Genomic DNA, 13,543 nt, shown 5'->3' on the forward strand with positions numbered 1-13,543 from the left:
TGCAAAACATTTTGGGGAAAATGCAATTCTGTGTTACAGTAATGCCGTGATGACAAGTAATTAGTATGTCTTTTTGAAAGTCTTCAAATGACACTACAAACTTGAGATGAATTAAGTCACTTTAAGAGGAGATTGTTGATTTTTTTTTTTTTTTAAGATTTTATTTATTTATTTGACAGAGAGAGAGACAGCGAGAGAGGGAACACAAGCAGGGGGAGTGGGAGAGGGAGAAGCAGGCTTCCCGCAGAGCTGGGAGCCCGATGCGGGGCTCGATCCCAGGACCCTGAGATCATGACCTGAGCCGAAGGCAGCCGCTTAACTGACTGAGCCACCCAGTGCCCCAGGAGATTGTTGATTTTAACTTTAGAGGATTTGATGGTGGGGATAAGTGTGGGAAAGGTACTGTCACACTTACTCATTCGTGTGCTGAGTCCCAGCTGTGCCCTCCGATGAGCTGGCTCCCCTTGGGACTCAGCCAGTGGCACTGGAAGTCTGTAAGAGTGATGGGTGGGGGGATGACTGTTATCCCTCCCCGCTATCTGAGATAGGTGAGAGGTTCACTCAGCGCTCCTCAGGCAAAGGGCTCCCACGGCCATGACCTCCCGTGTTTGAAGGGAGAAGAGAAGAGAGCCAACGGCTCTGGGTGCTTTCTGTGTGCAGGTGCTCTGCAAAAGACTGTGTACGTGGTCACCTTTAATTCTTGCAGCACCCTTTGGGGTAGGTGTCATTATCCCCATTTCTCAATGAGGAAACCGAAGCTCGATGAGGCTTAGGAAAATGTATGCTCAGTCCTAAATAAGTATTAGAGTAATATGTTACGTATTTTGTCCACATGTTGATTATAAGAGGAGAAGGAATTCGTGAGGATCTACCAGGTGCCAATGACCGCATACACTGGTTAGTCCTTTCAACAACGCTCTGGATTAAGTGTGATTATCCCGCTTTGCCCTGTGAGGAGATCAAGGCTGAGAGGTGTCAAAACTAAAAAAGTAGAACTAGAACTAGTTTAGTGTTCCATAAAGCCCATCTTTATTCTATTCGCCTGGTGGTCTTAAGCTACAGAACCTTCTCATCACCTGGCATGGATGTCCAATACTGGGAGCTAGAGAAAGCGGGAACGGCTGCGGGGGAGGCTGGGGAGAGGCTCCTTCCGTACAGCTCCTCTCTGGCAGTACCGGCAGCTCCAGCCAGAGTCGGTGCCGTGCCTGGAGCACCAGGGAGCACCGCGTGCAGAGCAGGCCTTGGCCTATGCCTCCCGTCTAAGTGTTGCCAAGGCGGTTTGTCTCCAGCTCTCTCGTTCATTCTTCTAGCCTGAGATCTTGAGAGACAGGCCGTGTGTCTAAGTGATCCATGTCATCAGTGCTTGGCACAGAGGAAGCACGCCGAGAAATTTTGAGCACCCTACTTTGTGCTACAGACTGAGGGTTCAAAGATATAGTCCTGGTCTCCACCCCCAGGGAGAGAGGAACGAGAGAACGACCATCTGCCAAGCGCCTCACAAGTGCCAAGAGCTCAGCCCTGTGTTACTGTTTTACAGTTTTATTTCCCACACTCCAAGGTAGCCTTGTCTTCCAAAAGAGAAAATGGAAGTTTGGGGAGGATAGCTTGCCCATAGCCACAGAGTTAGCAATGAAAATGACACTAGCAAATAATCTCAGTGCTTACTATGTGCCCTGTTACTGGGGAAGAACCTGTATTAACTCACTTCATCCTCATGACAACCCCAACGTTATGAGGTAGGTACTCTTATTATCCCGTTGTATGGATGAGGACACTGAGTCATGCAGAAGTCAGTATCGTGCCTGAGATCATATAGCTAGTAAGTGGCTGAGCTCAGTTTTCAAATCAGCACCATGGCTCATAACCCATATTCATCATTCTGTTATGCGGCCTCTCATGGCAAAGCCAGGATTTGAACCCAAAGCCTGTTTCTTTCACAACACTATTAGCCTCATGAGCTCATAGACATGGTTAAAAAAAAGGGAGGTACTATATAGGTAAAGTGTTTGATAGCAGAGAGGACTGGGCCTTGGAGGGGAGGTGGGAGGCAGTGGTCAGGAAAAAGATGACAGAAGCGCCAGTCTGCAGAATTGGAGGTCGATGAGTTTGACTGCATGTAAACTAAAATATAAAATTTCTACACCACCAAATTAACCATAAGCAAAGTAAAAAAAAAAAAAAGTAAATAAGCCACAGACCAGAGATAATATTTGTAATTCTCATAAGCAACAAAGGATGAAAAGCAAGAATATGTTTAGAACTCCTACCAATTATAAGAATAAAACCAATTATAAGTTCTAGGGGAAAATGAGCAATTCACAGAAAAGGAAACCCAAGGGCGCCTGGGTGGCTCAGTTGGTTAAGCAACTGCCTTTGGCTCAGGTCATGATCCTGGAGTCCCGGGATCGAGTCCCGCATCGGGCTCCCTGCTCAGCGAGGAGCCTGCTTCTCCCTCTGACCCTCCCCCCTCTCATGTACTCTCATTCTCGCTCTCTCAAATAAATAAATAAATCTTAAAAAAAAAAAAAAAGAAAAGAAAAGGAAACCCAAATGGCCAACAAATACATGAAAAGATGCTGAATTCCACCTGTAATCAGGGAAATAAAAACAAAACAAGATATTATATTATGCTCATCATTTTAGCTAACATGTACAAATTGGCTTATCTTCATTCATTCAATTAATTCAGCAAATATTGAGCACTTAACTATTCTAGGCACTGGAGATAGAGCAGTGAGAAAAAATGCTTGTTTTGAGGTAGTTTAGAATCTACTGAGCCTAACAATAAACACATAAAAATAAGTCAAATATATACGCAAGTGATAAATGCCAAGGTGAAAATTTTAAAGGACAGGAAAGTTTGGGTGGGTGGGTGGATTTGAAGTTAAAAAAAAAAAAAATTTAAGAGGTGAATTTACTGTAAAGGCCTGGAGGAATTGGGAGCAATCCATGTAGATATCTAAAGGAAAGGCATCTGAAGCCGCGGGCACAGCAAGCACAAAGGCCCTGAGGCAGGAACTTGCTTGGTATGCTCAGAGGACAGCAGAGACTGGTGTGACTGGGCCAGAGGGAAGAGGGGGACCCGGTAGATGAGGTCAGAGAGACATGATGCAGGGGTAAGTTACGTAGAATCATGGTCACAGTGGACTTCAGCTTTTACTTACATGAGAAGCCATTGGAGGGTTTGAGCACAGGAGTGACATACTCTTAAGTCAGATCTTCAGAAACATTAATACTGAGAGTTGTCAAGAACGTGTGCAGCAATGGAAACTTTTGTATGTCTGGTGGGGACATAAGTGGTATGCGAATGGGAGCCATTTGAAGATGCTCATGCCTTACCACTTAGCAGTTCCACTCCTAGATGTATGGTCTTAGAGAAACTCACGAATATAAAAGAAGACATAGAAGAATATTCACTGCAGCAGCAATGCTTATATAGCAGAGATTTGGAAGCAACCACATATTCATCATCAGGAGAAGAGAGACGTGAATTGCGGTGTGTTCATACACAGAATCTGTGGTTTTAGGAATGAATGAGATCTACAAGCATCAATGTGGATAAAATCTCAGAACAAAGATAAATGAAAGAAAGTATGTCGTAGAAGGATGTGAGTAGTATGACCCCATTAGAAAGACTTGAGAAAGTAGCATGATGGGTACACCAGTGTTTGTTTTATCATTCTTTGTACTTTCCTGTATGTTAGAAATATTTTATAATATAAAAATGCATAATGCAAACTAAATTAAGGCTCCCTCCCACCCCACCCCGTAATGAGAGTAGGAATTTGGCAGGAAAGAGGAAGAGAGAAGGCGTGTAAAGCAAACTGGCAGGCCCTGGGATGTGTGGGTGGTTGTGTGTCTCTGGAAGCCGAGCTTCCTGTGTGCGCGCAGGCACAGGACGCAGGGACTGTCTGCTGTGCATCATGGGGTCCCCAGCACCTGGCCCAGGGTCTAGGGGACAGTGGGTTCTTACAGGTAATGCCCAATAGGATATGATGTTCTCTGCTTTCTAGTTATAGGAACTATAATACTTTGGCCACTCGTGGTCATATGCTTGGATGGTCTCAGCCCATTGACAACACATGGTCAGTTTTGTTCATTTGTTCAACAGAGCTTTGGGGGATTTTTTTGATTGTTAAATTGTAGGAGGTGTTTTGGTCTTGTTTGCTTGTTGCATCTTTTGTATGGTCGGGACTCGGAATAATACAGTGAACAAGATTTAGTCCGGTAGCAGAGAGCCTGCAGGCTAGTGAGTCAGCAGCAATTTGTGGAAAGCACTATTGGTGACTCTTGGCAGCATCCCAGTCCATTGCTTGTGCTCCCGCCTTCAGGAACCAGCCTGGCTTGGAGAAGCGCTAACCCATTTCTGCCAGGCATCTCCCGCAACGCAGTAATTTTCTGAATTTTGTGCTATGTCAAGGTGCCTGTAGTTATTCCCGAAAGTGTTGCAAAACATTGGTGAAATTGAAAAATTAATTTCCTAAGATTTATTAGAAATCTCTCATTTTAAAAATTCTGTTGGTTCTACATAGTACTTTTTCTAGATAGGGAGAAACAAGGGTGGCATTCATGAAATCAAGTGAAATAGTGAAAGGGATTTGCAAAGCACGGTATACTCATTCACTCAGTGGGATATTTGATAACCATTAAAAAAAGAATGAGCTGATTTTTATGAATAGCTATGGTAGAATCTCTAGGATATATTAAAACGAAAATAGTCAAGTACAGAGCAAGATATATATAGATATATATAGAGATATATATACATGTATGTTATCATCTATACACACCAAATATGCATTTGTTTATAGGTATATAGAAATCTCTGGCAAGATTCGCCAGAAACAGGTTATGGTGGCAAGCTCTGGGGAGGAGAAATGCGTAGAGCTAGGGAACAAAGAGAGAGGGAAGTTTATTTTTCTCTAGATTCCCTTTTGTACCTTTTGAACACTGAACTATGTGCATGTATTACTTTTTCATTAGAAAAACAAAGCCTTAAACACACATTACATGTACACACACACCCATGATGAACTGGTAGATTAAATTAACTCTTCCTAAAGTGTTCTGCTCGCCCTACTCTTCCATTTAGACTGCAGAAGAACCTGCCTGATTCATTTTTCTCTGGGCATTAATTAACATTTGGCACTTAGATAAAGGAAGTAACCTTTGCTTCCTGTATCCTGATGGCAAAGATTTAACAAAATGTCCATGATTTTTTGGACGATCCTCTAATTAAAGAAGCTATAAACAAATTAGTGTCTTTATTCACCTAATTGTGGAAGGTGTTTTGGCCTTTTCATTCAGTCTCCCCTATCTTCAATGCACCTAATTGCTGAGTTGTGTGTTTGACCTTTTAAAAAAGAAAATTCCCATTAAATGAGTATTGATTGCATCTAAAATTCATTTTCCCTTGCTTACATGAATAGGGCGAGGGAGAGAAATTACTCTGTAAGCGTCCAGAAGCCAGTGCTTCATTTTCTTGACTGAATTTTCTGGTTTTCTTTGCAGGCCCCTTTTGGATATGTGCCACGCTAGTCTTTGCCATAGCAATTAGTGGGAATCTTTCCAACTTCTTAATCCATCTGGGAGAGAAGACATACCATTATGTACCCGAATTCCGAAAAGGTTGGTGAATAGCTTGACTCATTTGGAATGCTTTCAATTTGTAACCATGAGTTCCTTTTACTGCGCCCTTGGGCCCCTGTCTCTAGGTGCTGCAGCCCTGGCTTTTTGTATTTAAGGATTCAAACATACTTACCATCTCAGAGTTACCACCCATCTATATAAATCTACATAATCTTTTATTGTGGTAAAATACACATACCATAAAATTTACCATTTTAACTCTCTTAAAGTATACCATTCAGTGGCCTTGAGTACATGCACAATATTGTGAATCCACATATCTTTTGGAAAGCTGGAAGGCAAGGCCAAATAGCAATTGGAATTTATCCAAAGAAAAATGTGCAAAGTAAGTAAAAAGCAGTGTGCATGAAAGTCTCCATTGTAGCATTATTTGTATTATCCAGATGTTGGAAACAATAGGGGCATTGTTATTTAAGTCGTGGTGACTCAACTAGCTGGGTTGGAGCCACTAATTATGAAGCACGTAGAACAATGTGGAAAACTGATAATCCAAAATTATGCCTATGCTGTTGGCAACTTGGTTACAGAGAAGTCTGCAAATGGTCAGGGTCTCGAAGGGAGAATGTAGAAAGGAGTTTGTCCTAGGGATGGGCTTGTGGATGACATTGTTTTAAAACTTCCTTTCTTGTGGCAGTATTGGATAATTATACAAATAAAGCAACAAACAACTTTTTAGGGACTTACAGATGATAGCCACCCCCCAATGAGGAAGTTTGGCTTTGTAGGAGATTGACATTGAAGTGCACCACTTCCTCCATTCTCTCCTTCCCTCCTTCCCTCTTCTCCCCCACCCCCTCGCCCCACCCCGCTGCCTGCTTGCTGTCCTGTTTAGAGGCTGTAGATAGACCCTCTAAGAGCACAGTCTCCAGAACCAGGTCACTGGCTTCAAGTTCCAGTTCCATCACTCATTAGCTTCTACGTGTCGGGCAAATTAGTTCATCTCTCTTGGCCTCATATTCCTTATCAGTGAAATGGGAATAATAATACCTATATTATTGGGCTCTTGTGAGAATAGAGTTGATGTGTGTAAAGAGCTTGGAATAATGCCTTATACAAAAAAGAATTCCTACACAAACACGTATATGTGTGTATAGGGGGATATGTAATTACCTCTGTGTGTGTGTGTGTGTGTGTGTCTCCATGTATCTTTCCTTTTACCTTCCAGGCCCATTTACATGGAGTCAGACCTGGATTCAGTTACAGCCCCATTTGTCAAATGACTCTGGTTTGAGTTTAACTCAATAAATGTTATTCATGAGATATAGACCCTGCCTTCAAGTTGTTCAATGGTTAAGAAAGACAGGTAAAGGAATATTGTTGTAAGTGGGATGTATTAATTCCTGTATCAGAGGTATGTATAGGTGTATTGACAGAAGACGGAATGACCCTGCCTGAGGGTCTGGAAGCTCAGGAGGGTTTTTATCTTTTCTTATCCTCCTTGGCTGGGCAGTATAAGGGAGTCATGATATGAATGTACCAGTAAGATAGTCGTTGACTCTGTCAATAAACATTTTTCCATTTTTTAAAAGATTCATTTATGAGAGAGAGAGTGGGGGGGAGGGGCAGAGGGAGAGAATTTTCAAGCGGACTCTCTGCTGAGCGCAGAGCCCAACATGGGGCTCAGTCCCATGACCCACGAGATCATGACCTGAGCCAAAACCAAGAGTCGGATGCCCAACTGACTGAGCCACCCAGGCGCCCCTAAACATTTTTCCATTTTATGTAAAGAGTATACATCCACAAAGTCAGATCCTCCTTCCACCACTTGTTATTTGACCTTGACCAAATCACTTAGCTTCTCTGATCCTGTTTCCTCATCTCTAAAATGAAGATGTAGATTATGTGAAATAATGTATTTACATATCAGTTAATAATATAAAAGGCTACTTCTTGATTGAGCATTTATTATTTATCAATCAGTGTTCTATTTGTTTTAATTCATTTAATTCTAGTAATCTTATAAGGTAGTATACTATGTTTATTCCCATTTTACAGATGAGGAAACCAAGGCAAGAAAGTTAGGTAATTCACTACTCAGGGTTACTTAGCTACAAGTGGCAGAGTTAGGATTAGAGTCCATGGAGTCCACATGTGGGGTCTGACTACATTGCCTGGGGTGCCGTTGTGCTTGCCAAGAGCGTTAAGTGCATCACCCACTGATTTTGCTGTGGGAAGGGCTGGTGCCACGGGCTTAGCCACACTTACTGGTTGTCCACTCCAGAAGAGGGCAAACGAAGCCTCTGGAGCCTGGTGCTACTGGAAGAGGAGGAAGGGACAGTAAAATGCTGAACGTTGCTGTTCTGAGGAGCCGCTATGCAGCATTTCCAGCACAGGCACAGAATTACTTACTGAAGAAAGCGAATGTGAGGAACATTTCGACCAATTCATCGATGAACTGAAACTCCTTACTTCAGGGATAGAAGGCCCTCTAAATAGCATGCACAGCCAGTTAATCTGTACCCAGGGCATTTTTAATAAAAATTTGCTCAAGAAATCAGCCTCAGCTCTTGTTAGACGACGAAAGAGGGTGTGTTCTTCTAGGGGGAGAGTTGGCTTTCGCTTGATCGAAATGCTTGGTATGTTTAAACACCTGTAATGAGGCCCTCTGAAGTCTTTCAGTTGCATAATGCAGTTGTTTAATACTATGAGTTGTTAGTTACTAAACAAATTATAAAAGCCATAGGAGAGACCACTGGTCATCACCACAAAGACAGTGCTGAAGATTCGTCAATTCAGGACCGTGATTGGGTGCCTACTCTGGGGCAGGTTCTGTGCCAGGCATAGTAAGACACGATCCCATGATCCAGTGAAGCAGGTGGACGTGCTAGGAAATAAGTCCAGGAAGGTATGAGAAGTGCGCTGATGGTAATTCAGACTACCACCTTTGTCTTATCATCCTCAGTGTCCATAGCGGCCACCATCATCTATGCCTATGCCTGGCTGGTTCCTCTCGCACTCTGGGGTTTCCTCATGTGGAGAAACAGCAAAGTTATGAACATTGTTTCCTATTCGTTTTTGGAGATCGTGTGCGTCTATGGATATTCGCTCTTCATTTATATCCCCACAGCAGTAAGTACCACACTTATTCTGAGTGACGCCCTGGGCTTCTCAGAAATTCAGCCGGCGTCATCATTTCTAGCCCAACACTGATGGGCACCTGAAAAATACCCTTTGAATTTAGAAGTTCAGCAGGAAGGGGGATAGGGAGCCAAGTGCCTTTGCTGGACCTCCAGCCCTTCGTTCTGAAAGCATTCACCTCAGTCTGCGTGCTGGGGTGTTTCTCCGGCTGAGACTGAGACGCCACAGTGGCAGGGGGCGCCCAGCTGCCGATGGGCTCAGGGGACTTTATAAGCACAGGTGCCTGGAGTGACCAGATGCCTCCAATAAAGCCCTCCTCTCCCTCCTTTTCTCTCAGGTACTGTGGATTATCCCCCAGAAGGCTGTCCGTTGGATTCTAGTCATGATTGCGCTGGGGATCTCAGGCTCTGTCTTGGCAATGACATTTTGGCCAGCTGTTCGTGAGGATAACAGGCGCATCGCGTTGGCCACAATCGGCACGATTGTGTTGCTTCACACGCTGCTTTCTGTGGGCTGCTTGGTATGGTCTCATTCCTGTGATCTTCCTGTGTGCTTTATTTTTATTTATTTATTTATTTTTATTTTTTAAAGATTTTATTTATTTACTTGGCAGAGAGAGACACAGCGAGAGAGGGAACACAAGCAGGGGGAGTGGGAGAGGGAGAAGCAGGCTCCCTGCTGAGCAGGGAGCCCGATGCGGGGCTCAACCCTGGGACCCCGGGACCCCGGGACCATGACCTGAGCCGAAGGCAGACGCTTAACCAACTGAGCCACCCAGGCGCCCCTTCCTGTGTGCTTTACATACAAATGCTGAAAGACCCCAAGCTGTGATTCACAATAATTCCTTTAAAACTGGCTGCATAAAATGAATATTGTTTTAAATAGACTGTCCTAAATGAGAAATGGTAAATTTATGAGAATTTGATGGTAATCTCTGGCTTTACCAAATTTCTGAAATTTGGTTACGATTCAGAGTGTGGCCAGAGGAAGTGGAGCTGGATGAGTGTCTATAATAGGTGGGGTGCGGGGCTTGGTGGGGGAGTTCTGCCTTTGGATGTCTTTGCTGGTTTTCTGCGCATACCTAGAAAGAGTTTTGAAATTTAAAGTTTCATAGGTGGAAAGCATGAGGATGAAGTCAAATTAGGAAAGGGGAGATATTTTTAAGGTGAGTAACGTTTAAAAGAGTTTTTGAGTTCATGTATTTGGGTGTCTTTTTAGGGAGAGCATGTCCTTTTGAGTCAGACAGGCCCAGCTCGGACACCGGCTCTGTTGCTCACCGGCTGTGTGAGCTTGGCCATGGTACCTAACTTCTCTGAATCTGAGCGTCTTAATCTGTCACATGGGCATAGTATTTCCTGCCACATAGGGTTCTGAGAATAAAATAAAATAGTACATATAAAATATTTAATGTAGAACTTGTCCCACAAATACCCATAAATTAGGTCCGTTTCCCTTGATCCTAAGGAGATATGATTTTCTACCTTGCACATTGTACACAAATATTTCGGTCCATGGCCTTAACAAGGCCTGACACAGGTTTTTAAAGAACTCCAAGTTGAGGAATGTTAAGGTTACTGATGAAGGAAAGGACGTACCCATGGGAAGATATCCATCCATGTCACCCGTGTCCAGACTCTTGGTCAGGTTTTACAGTTGTGGGAGTAAGTATTTCTTTGGCACCATTTGATCTATAATATTTTTGTCTAGACAGCCTGGGTCATGCATAAGATCCCAATACTTGATCATTGAACGAGTCTCATAAAAAGTGCCAGGTTCTGAGACACAGAGCTGGTTTACATATACTTCCAACGTGTCTGAGCTTTAAATTCTTGAGACCTCTAGAGGACTGTTGGTTTGACTCACGGCAGAGTGACACCATTAATTTCTGGCACTTGGAGCCCCTGGGCTGATCCCTTGTAATGCTGCTGCGACCCTCCTTGACCCTTCTGTCTGCTGAGGAAGAACATCCTTTCTCACTGTAGCCCTCTCACTGGTGTGTCCCCATGTCTCCCTTGAATTTTCTTCCCTATATACTTAGTTGAGGCATTGATGGAGAGAAGGAGGCAGGAAGAAGCGCTGCCTTGTTTAGTTGTGTAAAGGATCGAGAGGAGCATGGCAATCAGACTTTGGAGCAGGGAGGAGGAGGAGGGGGTGGTGGTGGTAAGAGTATTATTAAGAACCTATTTCATTTGGTGCGCATGGCAGGCTCTTTTACCTCCTATGCCTGTTCCTCCCTTTTGGGATAAATGACACTGACATTGGGACTTACCTGCCCATCTTGCTGCTCAGGAACTTGCTGGAAGAGAGCAATTAGAGGGAAGCAGAAAGAGTACTGCACTGGGCTTAGCACTGCAAGCCTAGGCGAGCGCCCTCTCTCAGAAACTTGGCTTCCTCCTCTGTCACGGAGATTCAAATTTTGTGGGCTTTTGTGAGGCTCAGTGAGATGGCTGTGAGAGCCCTTCATATACTGTGAAGGGTTCTTCAGATGTAAAGAAGTTACTAGAAGAGCCCTGTGTCATCTGAAGCTGCCAGGGCCCTTTCATGTGTGCCTCTCACTGGCATCTTCCCGCCTCTCTCCAGAACATCTTTCCCATCATACACCTGGTTGGGAAGTTGGAGGAGACAAGGAGGCAGGAGAGAAGGCCTTGCCTGGTCCACTTCCAGGGGACTCCAGGGAGCCAGGCCATGACTCCAAGGATGATGGAGCAGGGAGGGAATTGCAGGTGTAGGACCCCTTTCTTGGAGGGGAGGCACAGTTTTCTCCTCCTCAAAGAAGGGAACTATTCCATGATCAGGTGTTTAGCCAGGGGCCCTCTGTGCCTGGGGTTTTGTTCTCCACACCAGAGCTGGCCTCCTCTGTCATCTTCTGGAGATGTGCAGTGCAAGAGGCTGAAGCAGAGATGAGGAGACGGGGTCTGGTCCCAGCTCCCTCACCCCTGCTTTGGATATTTCCCCTCTCTGGACTCCACCTCCTCACTTAGAAAAGGGAGCTGCAGGAGCATCTTTACTTTTGCAAGGATTGAATGTGCAACGTGAACAACACAAGCCGAACACATGCAAGACATTATTTTTATTGGAAGGGCAGGGAGAAGACTTGGCAGCGGAGGGGCACTGGCTGACCCACACAGCGTGGCTTCCCACTCTGCCCTGGGGAGCACAGATTGCCAGTTTTGCCTCAGTGTTCTGAAGCGTATGCCAGCACTCTACCTGCTGAGGGCCCCTCGGTGCTCACGGCTGTGCGCTGTTGGTAGCGGGACACTCCTGGCGGGGATGACTAAGGAAGCCCGGAAGGGTGCGTCCTTGGCTGGCGGGTAGATGTACAAGCCTGTGTTTGCGGGGGTTACTGCTGATAGTCGACCGTCCCGTGCCCTCGCTCTCTGCCAGGTGACATTCCTGGCCTGACTCCTAGAAAACCTGATGGTTCATCCTGACGCCTCCACGGTGCCTATATCTAGACGGGGCATAGGCTAGGTGCCAAATTGCAGGCCGCTCCACAGAAGAGAAGAACATAGACTTTGGAGCCGGACACAGCTGGATTGAAACCCTAGCTCAGACACAGGGTTGTGTAGCCTTGGGAAAATCTCCATCTCTTTGAGCCTCCACTTGCTCATCTTTAAAATGGGGATAACATTGCCTATTATTAATGATCTAGTATGTGCCTGGTGCACAGTAGGCACTCCCCAAATGGTAACTGTGGTTGTTACTAAGTATTTGCAGCATTAATGAACTAACGAGTCATAGAATTATAGTTGCCCTTAGAGGCAATTTTTTCTAATCCCTTTGTTTTACACATTAGAAAACAGGCTCAGAGGGGTGGAGAGACTTGTCCAAAGTTACAGTGTGAGTTACTAGCAAAGACAAGTTTAGACCCTGGCCTCTTGGCTCATTCCATCTGATGAGGGCCTCCTCCAGGAGCCTGGAAGAAAGGCACGGCTCCTGCACCATGGGGGGCGCTTTGTGGCTCTGTGCACACAGCATCGAGATAGCTGGAGGGACCCAACACTGGCAGCAAGGCCCCTGTCCCCCACCCCCTTAAGTTAGGAACCATTCTTTCCCCACCTCAGAAAGCAAGTGCCAGAATGGGCCCTGGGAAGAAGGCTTTTAGAGCTAATAAGATTGCTCTGGGAATGTGACAAGCTAAGGGGGCTCCGCAGCTAGAAACTTGGAAATGGATTGTTGAAGAGTTCACACAGAATAGGAGTGTTGGCGAAAGCTCCAGTGTGTCGTCTTGGTGCCCCCTTCTGGCTGATTGAGAGTAGAGCTGGTGAAATGGTTCTTGATTTGGCTTTTTGTCCTTTTACCTTCCTCAGGCCATGACTCCAAGGGAGAGTCACAAGTGTGCAGTGACCCCTGACTTATTAAGGGATTCCCCTTACTTTGAACAACCCAGGTATTTTCCTGGGCTAAAGTCGGATTCTCAGACTTTGAAACAGGTCGGAAGATCCTCCTTATTTTTTCTCCCTCTTCTACCTCTTCCTGATTTTTTTTTTTCTTTTTAAGATTTTATTTATTTGACAGAGAGACAGATAGTGACAGAGATAGTGAGAGAGAGCACAAGCGGGGAGGAGAGGGAGAAGCAGGCTCCCACTGAGCAGGAAGCCCAACATGGGGCTCGATCCCAGGACCTTGGGATCATGACCTGAGCCGAAGGCAGACGCTTAATCAACTGAGCCACCCAGGCGCCCCTACCTCCTCCTGATTTTTGACAGTGAAATTGTAGATGGTGACTGGAATCACTTATCAGACCTTTCTTTTCCAAGCTGGAGAATTATGAGGTCAGGCCTGCCTGGCACTTTCTTGTAAAGGTCCTTACCAA

General features: G+C 45.0%; 1 protein-coding gene across 8 annotated transcripts in view; it reads left to right on the top strand.

The window, feature by feature from the left end:
- YIPF1 (Yip1 domain family member 1) overlaps positions 1–13,543 on the top strand; it is a 35,819-nt gene that overhangs the window by 9,181 nt on the left and 13,095 nt on the right. For all 8 annotated transcript variants that reach the window (XR_013448185.1, XM_036075228.2, XM_036075231.2 and 5 more), the window contains 3 exons: positions 5,512–5,628; positions 8,552–8,718; positions 9,065–9,247. Coding sequence is in view for 7 of the 8 variants with exons in the window: in XM_036075228.2 (XP_035931121.1) it covers positions 5,512–5,628; positions 8,552–8,718; positions 9,065–9,247 (467 nt within the window). In the remaining variant the exon portion in view is untranslated. The remainder of the gene's footprint in view (positions 1–5,511; positions 5,629–8,551; positions 8,719–9,064; positions 9,248–13,543) is intronic.

The sequence above is a fragment of the Halichoerus grypus genome, chromosome 5, assembly GCF_964656455.1.
Source record: "Halichoerus grypus chromosome 5, mHalGry1.hap1.1, whole genome shotgun sequence".
Taxonomy (NCBI): Eukaryota; Metazoa; Chordata; class Mammalia; order Carnivora; family Phocidae; genus Halichoerus; species Halichoerus grypus.